The sequence below is a fragment of the Uranotaenia lowii genome, chromosome 3 (genome assembly GCF_029784155.1).
Source record: "Uranotaenia lowii strain MFRU-FL chromosome 3, ASM2978415v1, whole genome shotgun sequence".
Taxonomy (NCBI): domain Eukaryota; kingdom Metazoa; phylum Arthropoda; class Insecta; order Diptera; family Culicidae; genus Uranotaenia; species Uranotaenia lowii.
The window spans coordinates 16,717,375-16,740,869 of NC_073693.1; the positions used below are offsets into that span (position 1 = coordinate 16,717,375).

At 37.7% G+C, this 23,495-nt stretch overlaps 3 protein-coding genes across 15 annotated transcripts in view; 2 read left to right on the forward strand and 1 right to left on the reverse strand.

Moving 5' to 3' along the window:
* The window catches only part of LOC129757875 (potassium voltage-gated channel subfamily H member 7-like), a 505,815-nt gene that overhangs the window by 131,884 nt on the left and 350,436 nt on the right, over positions 1 to 23,495 (forward strand). For all 9 annotated transcript variants that reach the window (XM_055755238.1, XM_055755232.1, XM_055755237.1 and 6 more), the window contains exon 3: positions 972 to 1,202. In XM_055755238.1, coding sequence (XP_055611213.1) covers positions 972 to 1,202 — 231 coding nt within the window. The remainder of the gene's footprint in view (positions 1 to 971; positions 1,203 to 23,495) is intronic.
* Positions 7,477 to 10,520, forward strand: LOC129757879 (mucolipin-3-like). Of its 3 annotated transcripts, none has more exons than XM_055755251.1 (3): positions 7,478 to 7,717; positions 7,835 to 8,119; positions 8,243 to 10,520. In XM_055755251.1, the coding sequence occupies exon 3, from the start codon at positions 8,281 to 8,283 to the stop codon at positions 10,249 to 10,251; it is 1,971 nt and encodes a 656-aa protein (XP_055611226.1). In that variant the 5' UTR covers positions 7,478 to 7,717; positions 7,835 to 8,119; positions 8,243 to 8,280; the 3' UTR covers positions 10,252 to 10,520. The 3 variants fall into 3 exon arrangements, with proteins under 3 accessions (XP_055611225.1, XP_055611226.1, XP_055611227.1); XM_055755252.1 differs by having other exon boundaries at positions 7,835 to 8,055; XM_055755250.1 differs by lacking the exon at positions 7,835 to 8,119 and having other exon boundaries at positions 7,477 to 7,717.
* On the reverse strand, positions 12,924 to 17,633 carry LOC129757877 (tolloid-like protein 1). Of its 3 annotated transcripts, none has more exons than XM_055755248.1 (3): positions 17,549 to 17,633; positions 16,989 to 17,119; positions 12,924 to 16,805 (listed from the first exon to the last, which is right to left on the reverse strand). In XM_055755248.1, exon 3 carries the CDS (start codon positions 16,683 to 16,685, stop codon positions 13,236 to 13,238), a length of 3,450 nt encoding a protein of 1,149 aa, XP_055611223.1. In that variant the 5' UTR covers positions 16,686 to 16,805; positions 16,989 to 17,119; positions 17,549 to 17,633; the 3' UTR covers positions 12,924 to 13,235. The 3 variants fall into 3 exon arrangements, with proteins under 3 accessions (XP_055611223.1, XP_055611222.1, XP_055611221.1); XM_055755247.1 differs by having other exon boundaries at positions 17,361 to 17,627; XM_055755246.1 differs by having other exon boundaries at positions 16,989 to 17,627.

Consider the following 23,495-nt stretch of genomic DNA (forward strand, 5'->3'; position numbering starts at 1 on the left):
GAATAATCAAAAGTCCATTTCGTAGAAAACTAAAATTCGTAATGTTTGAAAAATGGGTTTAATGATAAAAAAAGTTCCCAAAATCGTCAAATATTCCCGTATTTCATTTCTTTTCTTAATTCTTCTCTTTCAGAACAGTAAACAAAAGAATTTTTTTTCTAGAAGCTGAAGTCACGAGTCAATTAAGCAAATTAGCATAATACAGGAAAATGCCTAAATGTATGCACAAAACAATTTCTTTAACGAACAGGAATCACATGGATTTAATATGAAAAAAAAAATCTTTTCATGAATCTAAAGCCGAGTTCACAATATCAATTTTACTGTATTTCTTCAAGATTTAATTGATCAGTTATTAGCTAAATTTGCGAAATTGATATGAAAATCTTTTAATGTTTTTGATATCAGTCCAGCACGAGTTGAGACATTGATGAAGTTTCAAAAAGCAACGACGAACACGTGTTTGCTTTAACAGCGTGGAATTCCTTCGCTTCCAATCGCCCAATTAAAGTTAATCGAGCTTGAACGAATCGGAGTCAAAACATCAACCGGGATTAGAAAACCATACGGAATTGCTGCTGCTCTATCAAACGGTCATTAAACGCTCCACAAAATTCCACCGGCAGCGTCGACGACCAGAAGTTGTTCATGCATACCATCAGGCGCAGCCTTTTTCCCACTCCCTCCTATAGGATTTCCCAAACAAAGTCCTCCTCCACATCACCGGAAATCAAATCGTCCAATAAAAGCCAATCTCCGACCGAGAGCCAGCTCCGGTGTATCGGAAGCATTCCGGGGGTCCAATCGACGAAAAACGATGAATAGTTAATTCAGTTTTTGCTTACCACATTCGTTCTAGAATGAATGGTTTTGTTCTAACTCAACGGAACGGCCTGCACCTTTATGACCGCCACAATCTCCAAAACGTTTCATTTTCGTTTCGTCCTTTTTTTCTCTCTATTCCCAAACAGATCGAAGCTTTCTGGTGGCCAACGCACAGCCCGAATCCTGTCACATCATTTTCTGTTCCGATGGATTCTGCAAGATGACCGGCTTCACGAGGGCGGAGGTGATGCAACGATCCGCGAGCACCGAGTTCCTGCAGGGCCAGATGACGTCACCGGCCGTCATCAAATCAATCAAGGAAGCGCTCCGGAAGGGCGAGGAGAAGCACTTCGAGATCCTGTACTACCGGAAGGATGGTGAGTGAAAACTTTTACATCTTCTGTTGAAAACTGAGAAGGTTTCTCAAACAAACAAAAACTCACGTCAAAATTCCGACTTCAAGTTTCAATTTAAAAATACGATTTATATTTCGAACCTCTGTTATATTGATATCTGACCCCCTGATTTTGATTCGGGATTCCGACTTCAAATTTGTAGGGATCGCAGAGGATGAATATCCCATACCTACAAAAGAAAAAAAAAGATTAAATTTTTGTTGTGATTCAGACTTTTGCAGAAAGAAATATGAATTCTTTAAAAAAAAAGGTTATTTGAAAAATATTCTTGTGAACTTATGTTGAAAGACAGAAAATCATAAATTTCGTTTGTACATACTTAAATCTAAATAAGAATTTGGGAAAAAAAATTCTTACAAAGCATTTCAGATATGGAAAAATTAATCGAATAAAAATTGAGATTTTTTTTTTAAATCAATGATTTATGTTAATTCAGTTAAACTTAACTATAAAATTCATACGATTTTGGATGATTTATTCATTTTTCATATATTTTTTCTTAGTAACATTTCAAAGTTTGTCAAAAGGATTGAGGATGATTATGCTTTCATCAGCTGTTCCACATAGAGAGAGCTTTGTTCCCCTGAACAAAGAACTGGAGCCGACCAAAACACCCACTCGCTCTTTGCATAAACAGCATAATTTCTCTCCCGAATTGCTGGACCAAACTCACACCAATCCGATTGTTTTGGAAGGGCGCATGTTTTTCATTCGTCTATAGGCCTTCTCTTTCTAGCTTGTGTTGAAAACAACTCAAACGAAGCAAAACATTGCATTCGCCTCTCTTTCTGCCTAATGAGCGAGGTCGGTCACATGACCAACATTTGGTTGTGTGAGTTCGCATGTGTAAAACGAACTGTCAATTCTTACCAGTAAAACGTGTCGATGCAGAGGTGTTTTTAAATTAATTGAAACTTTATTTTTTTTCTTCAAGATATTGTTTTAATTTTACACAATACTTTGAAACAAAAAAGAAAAGTAAAGGTCGAACACGAAATTATTGCGACACATTTAACAGGGCATAACTTTTTTCCCATCGGGTAAAATTCAACCAAATTTTGCATACTTTCTCATTGATGTGTGTTCACGCAGCGAAAAGATTTTTTATTTCAAAGGAAAGTGCCGCAAAAACAAAGGATTTTTTCCTTTGATTTTGGGATAAATAAAAATTTCTTTGATTCAAAGGCATTTTTCTTTGTTTCAAAGAATTTTTCTTTTGAAAAATCTTTGAATCAAAATATTAATGCTTTGAAACAAAAAACAGTTTCATTTGATGCAAAGTTGTTCTCGTTTGCTACAATGTAACTTAGATTTAGATTTAAAAGGATTGGTTCATTGAACCATTTTCCTTTTATTCCAATTGGAAGAAATATTTTCTGTTTTCCCGAAGTTCCTATTAGGAATTTTGAATAATAAAAAGAACGAATTTACATTTTCAATTCATTTTTATTCACAAAATTAACACTAACACTGGTTCACTATAATTTTGATCCTAATTTTGGCCTGAGGGCATACTTCTTGGGCCGCTCAATAGACTTCCGGAAGCAGCTCCGGTTGCTAGCTTTAGCGGTCATCCAACTGGTGATTACCGCTGAAGATCGGGCCGAAGATAACCAGACCGCTGGATTTGGGGCGGAATCTACCGTGGTCCTGTAATGCAAGAGTTTATATAAAATCTTAAACATTCACTTTTTGATTAATGGATTAACACACACTTACCATTCTTCATCCTGAATCCTCCTAAAGCTATCTCTGATTCACTAGTTTTGATTCTTGACACAACCGGACAAACTTTATTCGAAATTCGGTTCTTGCTCAATCCAAAATATCTTCTAAGTTGAAAATTTTAATTTAAAGAAATTATTCCTTTCTGTTGAAAACAATTTTCTTTGGTTGAAAGAAAATTTACTTTGTTTTTAACGAAATGTGCAATTGAACAAATTTCTTTTGAATCAAAGAATTTGTTTAAAATCTAAGTCCAAAATTATTCAGTTCAAAAAATTAATTCTTTCTTTCAAAAATTATTCATTTGAATCAGAACCATAATTCATTGATTCAAAGAAAACAGGAGTTTGATTCAAAAAACTGAATGTTTTGAATCAAAGTCAGTTTTGTTTTGTATCAAAATCCAAGTTTTCTCTGCGTGTTGTTTACATGCTGTCAAATTCGAAGTCGTGTTTTTGGATTCAACGAAAATAGAGGTGAACTCAGGCGAGTCGAGAGAACAAATTCTTTCCAAACACCTGGAATTTCCTGACCTGTCGCACCGGCAGTTGGAAAAAATGTTGAATATTCGCCATTCAACCGTCTTCAGAGTGTTGAAGCGGTTGACGCTGGAGCACAGCAAAGGAGCTGGAAGAAAACCGGGACCGGAGAACAAAAAAAAGGAGACCGTGATTTGGCTAAAAAGATCGGTATGTCGCAGAGCTACGTCCAGAATGCAAAGAAGAGAGCTCGACTGCATACATACTCGGTACAAAACTTACCAAAAAGCGATGAGCGGCAACAATCGACAGCTAAAACTCGGGCACGGAAGCTCTACGAGAAGATCCTGATCCTGAAAATATGGCTGCTGTGTGATGGATGACGAAACGTATATAAAAGCCGAATCTAAGCAAATTCCGGGGCTGGAGTTTCTAAAGGCAAGAGCAAGTTTGATGTGGACGCCCAATTTAAGAAGAAGAAAATGCCGAAGATCGCCTCCAAATATTTCGTTTGACAGGCCATCTGCTTTGCGGACTGAGGAGTGAGCCTTTCGAGGCAAAGGGCACAGTAAATGCCTCGAGAAACCCCTTTTGCCGTTCTTACAGCAGCAATACGAAGCTTCGCTATTTTGTCCAGATTTGACATTATGCCGCAGCTCTAAAAGTGCCTTGGGGTGGTATAAGGCCAATTCTGTCCATTTTGTTCCAAAGGACATGAACCCGCCAAACTGTCTGGAGCTGCGCCCGGTGGAGCAGTACTGGGCAATAATGATGCAGGAATTTCGGAAGTGCGAGAACACAGTCAAAAACGAGAAAGACATGTTAAGAAAATGAAAAAAAAAAAAACTGGTACCGGATGACACTGTTAAAACTTTTAAGAAGGCATTAAGCGAAAATGCGTTCAATTTTACACTCAAGGCTCCATCGATAAACTTTTCTTTTGATTTTTTGAGTAAATAATTGTATAGAACTACCCCAAAATTTTGGCTTGACTCTAAGCATTATAAGGGATTTTAAATATTTTGTGAAATTAGATCTCTAAGAAAACAACGAAATAGCGTTGAGTATAATTTAAGCGTTATTGCAAAAGGTACAACGGCTCTTAGACTGTAGTCTGTGCTGCATGGTCGTTGCTTAATTTCAGATTTTTTAACATTTCGGTATCGAATTTTAAACGTTGATAAAATTAAACTAAATACAAAAACCATAATTTGAAAAAAATATTGAGTAGTCGAAAATGACAAAAAATTGTGAAAATTCTATAAAATTGAAAAGACGAAATATAAACAAAAGACTAAAAATGATAAATAATTAAAAATTATGGAAAATGACAAAAATATAAAATATGACAAAAAAAAAACAATCAAAGTAAACAAAACTGAGCGATAAATGTAAACAAAGTATGATAGAAAAAAATGACTACAACTGGTCAAAACTAAAATTTAAGATTATGTAAATGATAACAGAAATAAACAAAAAATGACTTCAATGAAAAAAAGACAAAATTGATAAATATGACAAAAATAACATAATTGACAAAAATGACTTCAATGATCAAAAGGACAAAAAAGATAAAAATGACAAAAATGACAAAAATGACAAAAATGACAAAAATGAAAACAATGAAAAAAATGACAAAAATTACAAAAATTACAAAAATTACAAAAATTACAAAAATGACAAAAATGACAAAAATGACAAAAATGACAAAAATGACAAACACGCAGAAAAATAAAAATTAGTTTCAAAGGAAAGTGCCGCAAAAACAAAGGATTTTTTCCTTTGATTTTGGGACAAATAAAAATGCCTTTGATTCAAATGCATTTTCTTTTGTTTCGAAGAAATGCTTTCCTTTGAATCAAAACTTTTTCTTTGTTCCAAAAAACAAAATGCTTTCGATTCAAAAACCTTTTCGTTTGATTTTATGTAATTTTCCTTTAATTCAACGGCATTTGGATTTCAATTTTAAAAAAATCGTTCTTCATTTCTATTTTTTGTTCCCAAAAATTCTAGTACTACTTATTAATTTTCGTCCTATTGGAAATAAAAAGAAATCAATTATGCTTTAAAATATTTTATTTCTCTGTAAGTTTTTTTTTCTCTGTAAGTAGATGTTCTACCTTTCACCACTTCACATAATCGATCTTCCCTTGTTTGAATTTTTGAACCGGTTCATCTGTAAATAAAGAGTAGAACATAATACAAATTATGACAAAAATGCTGAAAAGCTCACACAAAACGACATTAAGCTAAATAATTCTAACAATTAAAAAAATATTTTTATGTACATAACATGGAAATAGTACTTACTGAACGATATTTGTTGGTGGACAGTTGTTTCTACCAAAGGGTTTCGGCGCCAGCCGTCGTGTCTCCTTAGACCGGATCGCAACCGATTGCATCCGCTTAGCCGGAGGACTGGAACAGTCAGTACAGTTACCTCTTCAAATTGGTTGGATGAAAGATTGCCCTAAAAAAAATTGTTATGTTGTTATTTAAAATTAAATTGATTTTGAAAGACCTACCTGGGAGTCCACTATCGTTTGCCCTTTCATAGCTGTCGAAACTTTCCTACGCCGGATCTCACCGTGCTGTCTTGGGTTGCCCGGCAGGAAGATTCCGCTGAAATAAATAGGTCTGACTGGTTGTTGCAAAAACTTTTCCGCCAAACAGAAGCTGTGTTGACTATTTGACGAAAAAATACTTTGATTCAAAAAAAAAAATCATCTAAATCAATGAATTTTTACATTGATTCTGCGTCAAAAAATAAATTCTTTGAATTCAAATTTAATATTTTGATTTTAAAACTTGGAACTTTGCTTTAAACGAAAAATATTTCGGTTCAATATAAAATTTACTCAAATCAAGGAAATTGGATTATGTTTCAATGTACACAAGGTTTTTGAATCAAAGATGTGTATTTTTAATTTCAATGGTACTACTTTTCGCTGCGTGAAAATGACAAAAATGACAAAAATGACAAAAATGACAAAAATGACAAAAATGACAAAAATGACAAAAATGACAAAAATGAAAAAAATAACAAAAATGACAAAAATGACATAAATGCCAAATATAACAAAACTGAAAAAAATGACCAAAATGATAGAAGTGTCAGAAATAACAAAAATAACAAAACTGGCAAAAAATTTTTTGTCGTTTTTGTTATTTTTAAAATATTTGTTGTTTTTGTCAGTTTTGTCATTTTTGTCATTTTTGTCTTTAAGTCATTTTTGTCATTTTTTTTCACTTTTGTGATTTTTGTCTTTTTTGTTATTTCTGTCATTTTTGTTTTTTTTTGTCATTTTTGTCATTTTTGCCATTTTTGCCATTTTTGTCATTTGTGTCTTTTTTGTCTTTTTTGTCATTTTTGTCATTCTTGTCATTTTTGTCATTTTTGTAATTTTTGTCATTTTTGTCATTTTTGTCATTTTTGTTATTTTTGTCATTTTTGTCATTTTTGTCATTTTTGTCATTTTTGTCATTTTTTTTTATTTTTGTCATTTTTGTCATTTTTGTCATTTATGTCATTTTGTCATTTTTGTCATTTTTGTCATTTTTTTTACTCTACTCATTTTGTAATTTTTGTAATTTTTGTAATTTTTGTTATTTTTGTAATTTTTGTCATTTTTGTAATTTTTGTCATTTTTGTCATTTTTGTAATTTTTTTTTGTCATTTTTGTCTTTTTTGTCATTTTTTCAATTGATGTTATTAGTGTCATTTTTTGCCGTGTTCTCATTTTTGACATTTTGTTCATATTGTAATGTTTGTTATTTTTGAAATTTCGGCCTCTTTTTTTGCATTCTTGTGATTTTTTTGGCATTGTTTTAATTCTAGTCATTTCAGTTATTCAATTTTTGTCGATTTTGTGATTTTCTTTATTTTTTGTTGTTTTATTTTAAATTCTGGCTTGAGAAACGAAAGTCCAAAATTAACCACGCCCCAGCAAACTAACACCAAGAAACAAAACCAAACTGATGCTACCTGCCGAATCGATTGCCTCATTCCGCAGTCGCTCTTCGTTGTGTGCGCTGTTTTTGCTAATCGCTTGCTGCAGCTACGTCGTCGTTTAGTTCGTTTCTTCCTTCGAATGCAAGTAATTCGCTGTTTAATCGAATTCTGGGTCCAGCTAGTGTAGTGAGTCAACAACATTTTGACTAGGTGAAATTATTCTTAAGAATTGCAAATACCTATTTGGCTGATATGTGCTGCACTCAGGAATCCTACGACTAGGGAAATCTCGAGGCCATCGGACAGAGGAACCTTAAAAAGTAAGATTAAATTAAAATTAAAAAAATTTTTTTTTTGCCTGCATTACGTCCCACTTGTAACTAGCTGTAACTAATCCGTTCTGTGTTGTTCTCGTTTCGTTTCGATTAATCTCTTAGCTGCACACTTAACGCACCAAAGAACAGGAGGTTGCATCTTTGTACGTCGTGAATATACGTTCGTCACTCCGTGTCGTCTTTGCGTCCCCGATTCGTTTCCCATGCGTGTCCCGGATGCATCGCAGAAATGGGCTTTGCTGCAGTAAGGTGAAGGGACAATCCCGTGCAACAAAGGAAAATAATAAAAAATAAACGCCTTTAAGCGGAACGAATCAAACTAGGTATCTAACTAGTTCTGTTGCTGCTCTTGTCTTCTGCTGCTGGTGGTGGTGATAATTCGTTCGTGTAATTTGTTCTATATACTTACCTTCACTAAAGAAAACAAACTGATAAGGGTTTCTGCTTTCTGCCTGTCTCCTTAATTCCCATCGGCAACGCGCCTTGCTCATCCAATTCAATCCAATCTAGTGAGGTCGTCTTCCTGTAGCGAAGTCAGCGATCTCGAGATGAGTAACTACTCGTCTGCTTCGTCGCCAGCATCGCCACCACGTCCGGAGCAAATTGGTAGGAGCCTGGCGGAGGAATTGGGCCACCAAGAAAGCCACACCACAAATGGCTCAGTAAATCGATCGACGGCACAGAATTTCGATTCCAACAGCAACAGTACTTTTGGGGCACCTGTTTCGGGAGGAAGCAGCAGCAGACCGACGGGTCAGTACAAAATGAACATCAACAATGGAGGAGAGGATGGGGTGGAAGAAGCACCAGTTTTGGGAAGCTCACGGGCGGCCTTGAACGAAGAGCGATTACGACGAAAGTTGCAATTTTTCTTCATGAATCCAATCGAAAAGTGGCAAGCCAAGCAGCGGTTTCCCTACAAGTTTGTCGTACAAGTGATAAAGATAGTTCTTGTGACGTTGCAGCTCTGTCTGTTTGCACATTCCCGATACACCCACGTGAACTACACTTGGGACAATACCATTACATTCTCGCATCTGTTTCTGCGTGGCTGGGACATCACGATGGAAGTCAGTACTTATCCGCCGGAAACGGGGCCACTTTCGGTGTACGTCATAGAAGATTTTTTCAAAACCATTGACTATGCCATCGATGGATACGCGAACCTATCGGAAGCGATTGGACCCTACTCTTATCCCAATGAGGATAACTCGATGGCACCGATGCAGCTGTGCTTGTACCGATACAAAGACGGTACCATTTTCGGGTTCAACGAAAGCTACGTTTTCAATCCGGAAATCGACACCCTCTGTCTGGACATGGACAGCAACGTTACCCAGATTGGTAGTCGAAAGTACCTTCATCAAAAAGGTATCTACATAAATTTCTCAGCACTGGTCAAAGCTGAACTAACGTTTGCCATCAAAACCGTCAATTTTAAGGCGGCCGGACCAATCACGGCTCCCGATTGTTACCAGTTTGATATTCTCATCATGTTCAACAATCAGGATCACGACGGCCAAATGACTCTAAGGCTGGAAGCCGAACCAACCCGGCTTGTTTGCCACGGCGATGTCGAATTCGTCAAAAATTCTCGAATTGAAGACGCCCTCCGAAGTGTCCTCAACATACTAGTCATCCTGATCTGTCTCGCGTCCTTTGCGCTTTGTGCCCGTGCCATTTACCGCGCCCAACTTCTACGGGTTATTACGTGTGATTTCTTCAAGGATAACTTTGGCAAAGATCTGTCCAACGATGGCAAGTGGGAGTTCATCAATGTGTGGTACATAATGATCGTCTGCAACGACGTGCTTCTCGTCATCGGTTCCGCCCTCAAGGAACAAATCGAACAGAAACATTTTATTGCCGATGACTGGAATGTATGCTCACTGCTCCTAGGAATCGGCAACCTACTGGTGTGGTTCGGAGTCCTACGATACCTGGGCTTCTTCAAAACCTACAACGTGGTCATCCTGACCCTCAAAAAAGCGGCCCCAAAAATCCTTCGATTCCTGCTCTGCGCCCTCCTCATCTATGCCGGTTTCACTTTCTGTGGCTGGCTAGTCCTAGGACCGTACCACATCAAATTTCGGTCCCTATCGACCACTTCCGAGTGTCTTTTCTCGCTCATCAACGGAGACGACATGTTTGCCACCTTCACCATCATGTCCGAGAAGTCCTTGATGCTCTGGTGGTTCTGCCGCATCTATCTGTACTCCTTCACCAGCCTCTACATCTACGTGGTCCTATCCCTATTCATCTCGGTCATCATGGATGCGTACGACACCATCAAAAAGTATTACAAGGAGGGCTTCCCGCTCTCGGATCTGCGTCAGTTCGTGGGTCCGTATCACCCCAACGACTTCACCGCCGGAGTATTCAGGGACGACGACTACGAATGCGAGTACCCCTCTTTCGGCCAGGTCCTCCGACGGACGCTCTGCTTCTGGCGATCCAGTCAGGATCGGGGACCCAGCGGCTACACTTCACTCATTCCCAAAAACTCGAACGCGCCCTAGACACACTACAAACAAGCGGTCAGGAAAACCAAACAGGTCTAAACCAAAAAGAAATAAATGGAGGAAAGCAAACTGCTGCAATTCGTGATTGATATTTTCTTTAGTGTTATGTGTATACGAAAATTGAACATGATGAGGCCAACGGAAAGCATTCACCGGATATTTGTTAAACCACTAGCATTCATCACACTGATAGCAAAAGTTTATATATGTAGATCTTTATTGTTTTTAAGGTGAGAAAATAAACGCAATTTGTAGATACTGTCCAAGTTTTTGGGAGGCTTACTTTTCATCCGAATATTCCATTAAGTTAATTTTACTATTTTTTCTCTTAACACATTAAGGACCGCGAAGAAATCTAAGCTCGAAAACTCTAAAATTTGTCATTCCCTGTCTCAGAAACGGCTGGACCAATGATTTAAAAAAAACGTTCTTCTAAGATTCCATAATGACAGCTGTTTAACATGCCCGTGACTAAGAGAAACTTAAAAACCAAAAATAAAAAATCAGAAAAAAGCTAATTTTATCAAAAATGATCTTTTTCGAAGTCTCAGAAAACATTGTTTATAACTTATAGATTATCGTTCATACGTTGATTTTTGAAAAAAAAAATTAACCTTTAAGTTGGTTAAAAATGATTACTTAAATAAAAAACTGGTCTTCAATATTTTATTTGATAATAATTTTTTTTCGTATAATGGATTCTAGATTCGAATGTTAAGATAGAGGTGAAATTCCAGTGAAAGTTAAATTCAAAAATAATTTTCAAAGAAGAATTTCAAAATGCATCATATTGTACTTTACATAACAGGAAAGTTCTAACGGTTTTTCAATTATATGATTTGGATTCTGAGTCACCGAGTGACTGATAATTTGAGCTCAGCATACAATTACACCAAGAAGCATGGATTTCAAAATGCGCACCGTTACGTTTTCTGACTCGAAATTGAAAATAAAACGAGTCGCATTAGATTACCCTACGATGAGTCACTTCATGATGGTTTGGTTTCATATTTTATTGTTGTTGCTTCAAACGACATTTGATGTGTTCTCAAATGAATGGAGTGGTAATTCTAGCTATTCTAATTTCGAGTTTTTTTTTTTTTGCTTCATTTCGACAAATTCAAAGTTGAGGTTTTTGGGCAAGATGCCATAATTTTTCTCAACATTTTACATTTTTGCATATTTAGATATTTTAGTAAAAATGTCATTTTACTTTTTTTTTTTTAATTTAGCAAAGTTGACAGAACTGTACAAAAATGATAAGTTAGACTTGTTTAGCTAGATTGATAAACTCGAAAAACAAACTGATGAAATTAACCAAATTGGCGAAAATGTCAAAATGACAAAAATGACAGAAATTAGAAAAATACCTACGCAATAACAAAACTAAAAAGCTTACAAAGCAAATGACAAGTTATTCAAATGAAAAAAATGACAAAAATGACAAAAACAAAAAAAATCAAAGAACTAAAAATAACAAAAATAATAAAAATTACTACACTTGCACAAATAAACAAAACACTCAAATGGAAACTTAACATAAATGTTAAATAGCAAAAATAACGAAAAAACGACACAAACAAAATTAAAAATTAAAAAAAGTTATAGAAATTATAAAAATAACAAAAAGATAAATCTATGAAAAATTACAAAAAAGATACTCATTTTTATCATTTGAGTATTATTGACTTTTCTTGTTATTATTGTCTGTCATTTTTATTATTTTTGCCAGTTGGTCTTTTGTTTAACTTTTTATTTTTTCTGTCATATGTCTGTCGATTATGTCGATTTTTATGTTGTTGTTATTCCAACTTTTTTTCTATTTGCTTTTTTTGTTAACAACTTTAAATATTAATTTTTTTTATAAAGTTTTTTATCATTTTTTATATATTTATCATTATACTCCATACGTGTAGTTTTTGTGTTTACTATTATTTTTGTAAGTTCTGTTCCTTTTTTAAAGTTTTTGTTGTTTTTACTTTATCGTCGTTTTTTTGAATTTGCGTAATTTTACGCATTTTAGTTAATGCTTGTATTTTAAATTTTTTTTATAATTGATACATGGTAACTTTTGGCATTTTTTACTTTTGAAAGTCTTCTGGCAGTGTCACTCTTTAGCTAATTTTATAAGTTTTTGTCATTATGGTATTTTTGCCATTTTTTCACTTCTGAGTTTGTTATTATTTTTTTTGGTTTTGTTATTTATATCATTTTTCAAAGTTTTTGGCTTTTTTCATCATTTTATTGAATTTTTCAAATTTTTTTGGTTAAGTTTGTTGGTTTTATCATAATTTCCATTTTTGTAGTTTTTATCTAATATTCTCGTTTATTTTTATTTATTTTTTTCACTTGGTAATTTTTGTGGTTGATTTTTATTTTCGTAATTTTTGGAAGCATGGTTTCGCTAATTTTTTCTTCTTGGAAATCGTTTTTTATTTATTTCACACTAATTTGGGAGTTTCAACCGTTAGTGTCATATTGAAACAAGACCTGATAATGGCTAAACCTGCTCCGGATGACGGTTGTTAGGATTGTTCTCATTTGTCTGCTTTTCGTCAGTTTGTTAAAAATGTTGCAGAAATCCAATCGTTTCCTAGGGTGATTTCGAAGAATGTTTAAAAGAAAATGCGATAGTTTTGTTAAAATTATGAAAATAATCTATTTTATTTATTTATTTACAATCTATTTCAGTCTATATCCGCCTTCGGATACCTAAATTCACTCTAACTACCTACACAATTTGTTCGTTATCGCACCAGTAGTGCGGCGTCAATTTAATAAAAAAAAAGAGTTGAGTAAAACAAAATCTAAAACGTCGTCTGAACAAACTAGGAACTGGGATTATCGTCACCGCATTTGTTCTCGTGCGTCGCCCCAATCAAACCAACTAGTATCCAATTGCTACAAAAGCGGGACTCAAATTAGACCGCGCCGGCCATTAATCAAAACTCGATTTAACGCCCTGCCTGGATAACAATGTCTCAATCAACGACGACCGCCGACGACGACGACGCTGAGGAATGGATCTCGTTGCGTACTCCCAGCTGCACCTTTTTATTGTAGCGATTGTGAGGATGACGCCTCCGGAACTCGTTCGTGTCCTCTTCGTCTTCCGCGTTTGCCTCTTCTTCGTCGTCCTCCTCGATCTGCTCGATCTCTTCCGGACTGACGTAAATGTTCCGGAGCGACCCGGGGAAGGGGGCATTGTGCTCGCTGCTTTCGGATCCCTCTTCGTCGGTGGAGAATTCGTCGTCCGGTGGGCTGGTGGCCACGTAAGCTGCCGAGAAGCCCTTGAAGCCGTAAGTATCGTCGGAGGAGAACTTAATGATGACCAGTTCGCTCAGGGAGATGATGTCCATTGGGAGACTGGTGCCGCAGTACTTGCCATATTGTTGACCGCTGCTGACGTCGTCGAAGCCGCTGGATATTTCAACGAAATCGTACGAACACTGCTTCTCCTCTTCCAGTTCGAACGTTAGGAAGGTCAGCTGAACCTTGAGGCCATTTTGCGCTTCGATGGTCCACTCGCAGTCGGCGCCGTTGTCATAGGTTTTCATTCCGTAGCCGACGTGCGAATAGATGTGGTTGATTTCGGATGTCGCCGTGAGATGGCCGCCGCAAACGGTGGTGTGAGTTGCGAGGAAGCCTCGCTTTTGGACGCTGGAGTCCGTATTGAAGACCATGTACATTTGGTTGGCGGTTGAGGAGATCGGGTGCGGTAGTTTGGCGCCGCAGAATCGACCCAGGGTGTGACTGTCCGGAGAGTCTCCGTCGTAGATCACGATGTGATCATAGGCGCATTCCTGGTGTAGTTCAACATCGAAGACGTTGAAAGTGATCTTTATGCGATGACCCGGAGCTGTTGTCAGGTGCCAAATGCAATCTTTCTTGGAAGGATACTCATCGGGGTAATTGGGACTCTGAATTTGTCCTAAAGCAGTGGATATTTCATATTTACATCCTCCTTCCTTACAATCGTGACCGTTTTCGTGTAGTGTATAGCCATTTCTGCAAGAACACGCGTATGAGCCGACGGTGTTTTTACATTCGTGTTGACATCCCCCGTTATTGACGGCACACTCGTCGACGTCGGTGAAGTAGACGGCAGCGAATCCTGTCTTTTGAACGGTTTTATCCGACCGGAACTCCAGCCTTAAGATGTTGCTTTCGGAAGTGATCGAGGGAGGTATTTTCGATCCACAGAAGGTTCCATGCCGCTTCAACGCTTCATCGCCTATTCTGGAATAGATGGTAACGGCATCGTAGTCGCACTCCGATGATTGGTAGAAAGTGTTGCCTTCCAAATCGAAGTGAGTGAAGTTCAAGGTTATTGTATGTTGCGGGGCAGCGATGACCTCCCATGCGCAATCTTTGTTCGTGGGATACTCTTTGGGGAACGAAGGTGACAAGATCGTTCCACTTCTGGTAGACAGAACTCCACCACAAGCCTTTTCGCAGGACTTGCGATCGCTGTGAAGTTCATAGCCGATTTCGCAACCACACTCGTATCCACCTAATGTATTAATACACTCGTGTTCACAGTTGTGTTCGTTCATCTCGCATTCGTCAACTTCCTTCATAAAAGTTGCCATGAAACCAGCTTTTTGTACGGAACCATCTGAAACGAACTTCACGAACATCGTATTCGAAGTCGATCGCATATCCGGTGGGATTTTATACCCGCAAAAGATTCCAATTTCCCTCGAATCCGGTCCATCGCCGTCACGAACTTCCACGTAATCGTACGCACAGCTGTCGTGATTCTCAACCTCAAACGACTGGAACTTCAACGCCACCTGGTAGTCTTCCGGGGCCGTAATCCTCCAGATGCACTCTTTGTTCGGTAAGTAATCGGCCGGGTAGTTTGGAGATTCCAACCGATAGCCGTTAGCACCCAGCTCGATGTCCCCTCCACAAATAGCTTCGTAATGGGCTGCGAAACCTCGCATTCCAACCTGTCGATAGCTGGTCACATATGTTAGCAACATTCGACTGCCGGTGGAAATGATCAAATTGGCATTTCTTCCGGAGCCGCAGAATCTTCCCAACAATGGAGATTTGTACCAGTAACCGTCTCGTATTTCCAGGTAGTCTGTTCTACAGTTTTCAGACTTGAACACATCCAGGTCAGTGATGTTGAGCACGATTTGCTCCCCATGGGTAGCGGTTATCCTCCACTCACAACGCTCGGGTTCAACGGTTTTCAGGTTATAATTTGGAGAGGTGAAAGTTCCCGAATGGTCTTGAAAGGTCCTACCGCATTTGGCACACTTGTACAAGAGGTTAGCTTGTGTAATATCTCCCTCGCTCAACCGCAATCGCTGACCGATTTCCGGACGCTTTTGACCCACTATTTCAACTGGGAGTATCGTGTCTAGATAGGTTCCCTTGGAGAAAGTATTCTTGGCGTAGTGCATTATGGAGTAATAGTCATACGGTTGCCCCAAAGAATTAACCTCATCATCAGTTAACTTGTTGAAGTTGTACTCCTGACCGACCATGATGTTGTGCTTCTCGATCACGACGTGATCCTCGCGATCTGGGCGGGTGTGTTCGTGCCAGAAACCGACAACGTGCCCCAGCTCGTGCACCACGATGCCGAATTTGTCGCAATTTTTCCCGATGGAGATCGCCTGCGGTCCGTTGCCGCGTTTGCCTACGAACGAGCAGCAACCACAAGGCCGTTCGGTGAAGACGATGAAGTTCGGATGCTCCAGGGGATCCCGTTCGACAAACTTGATACAGGTGTAGTTTTCCCAGTGACGCATCGCCTGCTTGAATAGGGCCTTGTGCATTCCGCTGAAGTTGCCATCGATTTCGTACGGGATCACACCAAAGTCCCAGATTCGCTCTTTTTTGGCGGTTGCTGCACGTGTCGATCGATGGTGCGTTTTCGGTTTTCTCCTTCGATGAGATCGGCGCACTTTGAGAGGGGTTTTTTGATTAAATGATTTTCGATGGTGGTTTGAACTGTGTGAAACTGCCGGATCCAGACTAGTAGTTGTTGGACTTCCGAGTTCGCTTTTTAAAAGATCTTTTCCGCGATCGTGCCTAGTTTTTGATGTTCTGTGTTTCCGAAACTTTTTGCTTCGAGTATTTTTCTTCGTTTTCATTTGATTTAATTTTCCTAACTCTGTATTAATCTCATCTTCGTTGTTCTGAAGTAGCTCATCTTCTTTCAGTCTTTGCTTGTGGAACTCACTTTCGTAGTTTATATTTGGCAGTGCAATGTCCCCCATGAACCCTCCAGATTTGCAGGGATCCATGTCGATGTCACCGGAGATGGCCATCGGGAACGTTACTTGTAACAGCTCGTCGACGCTGAATTTACGTTGAACTCCCCAGACCCCAGTCAATAGCACGAAACCCGTTAAAATCACACCGATCCTTGCGCTTGGCCATGGCCGATGAACTTTCAAGGACACCATCATAAAAAATCCAATTTCGAAACAAGATCACACACCCAACCGATAAACACCTTTTTCTGTGTTCCTTTTTGCTTCTCACTGGATCAACCTTGCTGATAAAAGTGATCGTCGCTCCGCATCATCCTAAAAGAGTGACCACCATGCCGTCAATCGAGACGCCGCCGTACGATGATCACGAGCAAAAGAGAAAAGCAAAACGTAAACAAACGAGCTCCAAAGCAGGCAAGCGAGCGCGGCCACACACCAACTGATCGCAGTTGATAAAGAAAGACGCACTTTTTCGTTCGGTTTGATTACAATACTCACACACACACAAATTCCCAGAGATCGTTTTGTTAACAGCTTGTTGTTAGCGTTCTGCCGTAATCTCCCCGTAGTAATCACACCAGGCCGAGGTAACACTTTTACAAAACACAACCTCCAGCTGCCTCCTGAAACTGATAAGGCGAGTTTGAAAAATCCACACTCAGCTCGAAAATCCACGATCGCGCACCGCGATCGCTCTCGTTGTTTCTGTAATGTTGTCGATTATGTTCACTTGAAATAGGCTATTTCCGTGCGCGCGGGATCATTTCAAACTACACTAATCCAATTAAGGGGCCAGTCGAAAATTTGTCCCCAAAATTGTTCTCGGTCCCTTCAGCGGAACTCTTCAATCGGCAGTCAGACCTTCGATACCTATTACCAGTTTATTTTCGGCGAAGGGACTTCGGTCTAATCAACTCCAATGAATGGAAGCGCGTCGACGGGGAGTGAACCGGTTTTTATGCTTTTTTGTTTCGAGGTTCGCTTCTTCAAACGGCTCCCCGTTTAAGGCCCTCCTCAAACTCTGCAATTGATCCGAAACAGAAACTAAAAAAACTCACGGGTGCCCGTCCTAAAGTTGATTGAAGCTGAACCGATCGTTACTGCTTCTCGCGACTTTGCTACTGGACTGGACGGACTGAGCGTCGATGGATGATTGGAGCCAATGGTTCTCGGTCCGGGCCGTTTTGGTGCTTATCGGAGCGAGAGAGAGAGCGTTGATCCACCCATACTCTTATACGTACGAACACAGAGATTGGAAATCGATCGATTTCGTTAAAGAGAGAGGCAAGGATTGAACTCAGGTTATGAGTTCTCCCATGCTTCCAACTTCGTCCTAGCTTAGGTACGTGCAGGTGATGGATGACTTCAAGTGATTGCTGATACCTGGATTTAAGTGTGTGTGTGTGTTGATTTTAAATTTGAATGGGTAATTCTTTTTTATTTATGAAGGAGAGAGGATCATCAAAGGATTCTTTTTTGCAATTTTGTTTTATGATCGCTGTCAGGTGGCTTTTTCGCACATCGCCCTAGGCGCAACGCCCTAAACTGTTACCTGAGAATGTTTTGTTTTGGTGCAGATGGATGTATCAATTTTGTTTCATTATTAGTAACATTTGTAAGAGGGATTCATACTTCCTCCAATAGAGATAAAAAACATATATTCATGATTAAACAAACTAGCAGCAGTGTGGAACTTGAACATAAACCGAGATTAGTTCAGTTTTCCACCCTAGTGGAATATTGCACTGGAATATTGATCTACATTCAGAAAATATGTACGTATGCCACGAGATTCTCTTATGGATTGGCGTCATAAAAAATCATTGAAATTCATAAGATTGTCCTATGGCGCGAATGAGTTTTGAGATGAACATCTACTACAACGAGAGCTTTTCATAAAAGAGTCTTAAGGAAACCGGAAACTTATCGTATAGTAATAAAAATTCGAGATATTTTATCCTTTCGTTAATTTTTTTTGGCAAATTTGTTCGAAATAATATGCAAAACTGGATAACTTGGTATCTCGTAGGCCGAACTGCTTTTGTACGACTAAGCTCTGTTTACTCGATACCTTTCAAAATTACCTCAGGAGTGCCTCAGGGAAGTCACCTGGGACCCCTGATATTGCTCCTCTTCATCTACGATTTGAATGCTACTCTTGAGTCAAAAAAACTGCTGTACGCCGACGACTTCAAAATTTTCCGAACAATTTCTGCGTTAGTCGACTGCTGCGCTCTCCAAAAGGACATTGACAGTCTGCTTGATTGGTGCCATCAAAACGGCATGACTCCGAATATTACCACAGAGAACAGACGTACAAGCTCGAACAAAAAATCTTCAGAAAAATGTGTAAAAATTTAAAAGCCAACTTCAGAAAAATACGTTGAAAATTGACTGGAAACAGTGGCATCTGTTGCGCCGTTCAAAAGTTACAAATCAATTTATAAAACGCTCAGTTTTCGAAACGCCTACATCGTATATGAACTCATGAATAAATTGACCAATTTCTCAGTAAAACGAACGGTTTCAATTTATTGCTTGATAAATGCAATTAGAGTTACTTTTAACATGGCAAAGTTTTACTTTTTTTATTTTAGTACTACTGCGGCAGAGAATAACTGACAACTTTTGGATCAAGCTTTCGTACTTCTTGAACGGTTATCTAAGTCAGAGCAAGCATCGGTTATGTCCAGTCAAATAAGAACATTCTTGACGATCATTCGCACCCAGCAGTATTGATTCTAGGCATATCAAAGCGGGTTTCATTCACGTATTTGCATCCCATTGTTCAAAATTTGGTATGGGAGAGTCGGGAATCATGGGCCACTTTTTTTCGTTGTTCCATAACTTCTTTATTATAAAAGATAAAATGAAAATAAAAAATGGTATGGTTTTCTACATTTTCAAGGTATCATAAGATATTTTTTTTAAATTTTTAATAAGTTATTTTCCCCAAATTCTGACTGTTAGAAAAAAAAGCAATATTTTTGGATTTTGAAAAATGGTGGGGAATCGTGGGCCACCATATACAAATTGACCAAATAACATGCAAAGTTTATGAGTTGATCCAAAAATGTGATTTCCTAATTCATTTCATTATTCAAAAGCAATTTCAGATGATGAAATAAAAAAGAGAGCTGTGTACGATCGCATAGATTCCAAATCCTGGCTCGCGAACGTTTTGGCAAAATTTCTCATATAGGGTGGACAAAATATTTTTCATAACTTTTCATTTGGCATAAGAAAACTTTGCAGATAGGAAAAACGTATTTTTAATTCTGAATCTGTATAAAAACATAAAAATATAGGTGATTCAACATATGTGGCCCACGATTCCCCACAAGCTATGATTTGCAAATTGTTGGCGTTTGTGTGACTTATTGATGTTTCATCAAAAATTCCTTTTCTACGTGAAAGATCATGACAAAACTAAGATCATAAGCGTATGAACATATTTTTGTTATGCACTTTAGGTGCCTCATCGATTCAATTAGCGGGTGTTTTTTTAATTATGTAAGTAAATTTTTCTAACTTTTTTTTAGCTTGATAAATAGAGGAAGCATATGATGCGTATTTCAGTCAACAACATATAGGAATATATGCTCACGCAAAGCGACGACGATGACAGTTGGCTTAAGATTTTTATCTCAACACACATCTGAGATATTAAAAGTGGCCCACGTTTCCCCATGGCCCACGATACCCCACTCTCCCCTACTTCTTGCAAGTTAGAAGAAAATAGCGGATAAACTTAAGGATACATTTTTTATGAAACATGACGAATGTGATACGAAACTCCAACAGCAATTTTCTTGAAACATACCAAGTAGCTCATGCGACCTGTTTAAAACTGACTAAAATGTTGTTTTTTTTTCAGTTTTGTTTAGACAGTTCTCTTTGTTGTGTTTGGAGACATCTGGTGTCACAGCCAAAAAACAAAAAATAGTTCATAAAAGGCGTTGGAATTTTTACACAAGTTTCATGACCTAGCTTGTACGTCTGTTCTCTGTAATATTACCAAATGTACTACCATCACGTTCACTCGGCAACGAAGTCCGAAGACCACTGAACATGAAGACGTTGGTATCACTTTAGACAACAAGCTCAACTTTTCTCAGCATATTTCCACGACAGTAGCCAAAAGTTTCGCGGTTCTTGGCTTCATACGACGGAACACGCAGTTTTTAGTGACTTCTACAGTTTGAAATCTCTGTATTGTGCTCTTGTGCGTAGCATTCTCGAATTTGGAGTGCAAATTTGGGCACCATATCACGCGGTGCAATCGAAAAAAATAGAGAGAGATGCTTCGTCAGATACGCTCTACGCCAGCTATCTTGGAACGACGCCCTTGAACCTCCGCCTTACGAACAACGTTGCTCGCTATTAAATTCACCGACGCTAGTATCAAGGCGCGTATTCATACAACGACTCTTCATTTTCGACATTTTACAGAATAACGTGGATTGTCCAGAACTGTTATCACTTCTATCTTTTAATGCTCCTCTAAAAATAACCCGATCCCAGGAATTACTAAGACTCTCTTATCGTCGTACTCAATACGGTCAAAACAACCCTTTAGATGTACATATGTTGTGTTAATTTAATGAAGTTGCCAGTGAATTTGATTTAAATATTTGGAAATCTGTTTTCAAATCTAGAATAGGATAGTTTAATCTCTGTAAAAAATTGGAACCATCTGCAAAGATTGTTGAACAAATAAATAAAACAAAATGTAAGGTCATCATATAATGGAAGCGTCCTGTGGTCGATGCCACGAATAAAAAAAATCATTTCAACATAATTGGATGCAAATTGGACACTGGTGTCGTGGCAGAAATTATGGACATTGCCAACAACAAAGTTCAAATCGCAGAAACATGGTCTTGTAAATTTATCCCATTATATATTTCTTCCATACATATAACAATCAATATTAGTCAATTAAGTTATACTCTCACAGTGTTCCTGCTTAGTCCTGTAGCGTCCTGGCCGGATTTTGGGAGACAGTATTCTGGGCATGTTTCTGATTTGCATGCACCTACTTCCGTCCAGCTCGGCACTCGCCCGGGGAAACAACGTCGGTCGTGGCCTTGTGGCAACTGAGGCGATCCTTTACTCACCTGAGATGTGTGAGCTGGCGTATTCGCCATGTGTTAGCTGGCGTAGTGTTCCTAAATGCGCATATTAGGTAATACGCGCATACAGCTGATTGACGATATGGCTGGAGATTTAACTTATCTAATCAGTGTAGTTTGAGGGTAATACGCTTTTGACACATTGCATGAAAAAGTTTTATGGTTACATAAATTCGTAAAAAATTAAAAAAAGTCTTAAAATATATTGAACTTTAATTATTGTGCGTACAGGATCTGTGAACAAAAATGTTGATGGTTTTTCTTTCTTATTTACCTGGAAATTGAAAATTCAACAAATTGAAGCTTTTGGCAAAGTTGTAAATGATAAAATATTGGAATAAGAGACAGGTTTTGAATGGCCATATCAGGCAGCTTAAATGCCTATATCAAGAAAAAATAGATTAGCCTAATAATTTTTTTACTTTTTACCATTGAAATATTAAATCTATGTTTAAATCACAATCTTACAGTAAAAAAAGAAGAGCTTAATACTGATCCGATAAAAATACGGTATGAACAAAATATTACCATGAAATATGGCTGAATGGCTAAGTACCTAACATGTTTCATGCAAAAGAACTACCCGAATAGCAAAGACCACGGTATTAATATAACCAAACGGCAATATTCAACTTAACAATAAACTTCATCCTAATTTCAAAATCTTTATCAACCTTCAAAAAATTTGAAACCACCATGGTATTCAAAGTAACCGTAAAATCTACTGTCAATTCATGACGCTTCACAGTTGCAATCGTGTAACAGTGTAATCGTTTTTCGGCCTGAGGGATAAAATAAATTATTCGTGTGCAGATTTTGTTTACGCGCCATTTATCCGGACAGTTTTTTTTTGTTTTCGACAATTTTCAAACGAAAATTCATACGGTAAGTACTTTTCAAGACTATATAGATTTGTCTTTTTTATTTACAACATTTGTTTTTTTTTATTTAGGAGCTGATACAAAGTCTGTTCTGCAGGGTCCATCGTACGAGAATATTGCGACGGTCGGATGAGAATGGATTCGATTTTTACGCCCAGGCATCCAAACATGCTTGGAAAAAGCAATTCTCTATCCAGGAAGAGGAGAAGTTAACGATATTAAAATGTAAGTAAGTTTGTTTTAATAAAATTAATAAAAATTAAAAATTTTGATTTGTTAAAATTATCCGAAAACCCCCAATATCAAAATATAAATAAATGTCAACCATGAAATTCTACGGTCAAAACATATTCAAAAACCGATGAAAATTCATTGGAGGACGATAAATTCCACAGTTCCTATTAGAAAAACTGGATGCTGAAATAACCATCAACTTTAGAGTTTTGTGTTTTCAAATATATGGAAAAAAGTTGATTTTTTTCATGGTTAAGTTGCTTAACAACCCCTCTTTTTCATGGTAATTTGTGCCAAAACCATGAATATCATACTAAAAAAACAATGAATTTGACAGTGCATTCAAGGTTTCAATACCATGTTATTCATATTGTCAACCATGAAATCCACGATAGAGTGAAAATGAACTTCATGGTTTTTTCACCTTACTTTTCTATTCGGGTAGTGATGTCTAAAATTTCACCAAAATTGCAGCCTTGACGTATGCTCCGTTTATACAATTTAAATTAAAAAACATCAAAAATATTGCAAGTGTAAATGAAATATAGCTAAAATTATTTATATGCGCATTTAGCCCGCCGGTTTCGGGAATCGGCTGTTTTGACGTCTTTTATTATAAAATTATTTTCACAAAAACTGTAAGAGATTTTTACAGAAAACAGATGTCCGCTCATGTGCATATAGTTTTCAGGCTCCTATCTATTGGAATATGGGAGAGAATGAGTACTTTCCTTAATACGTGCATTTTGCTTGCC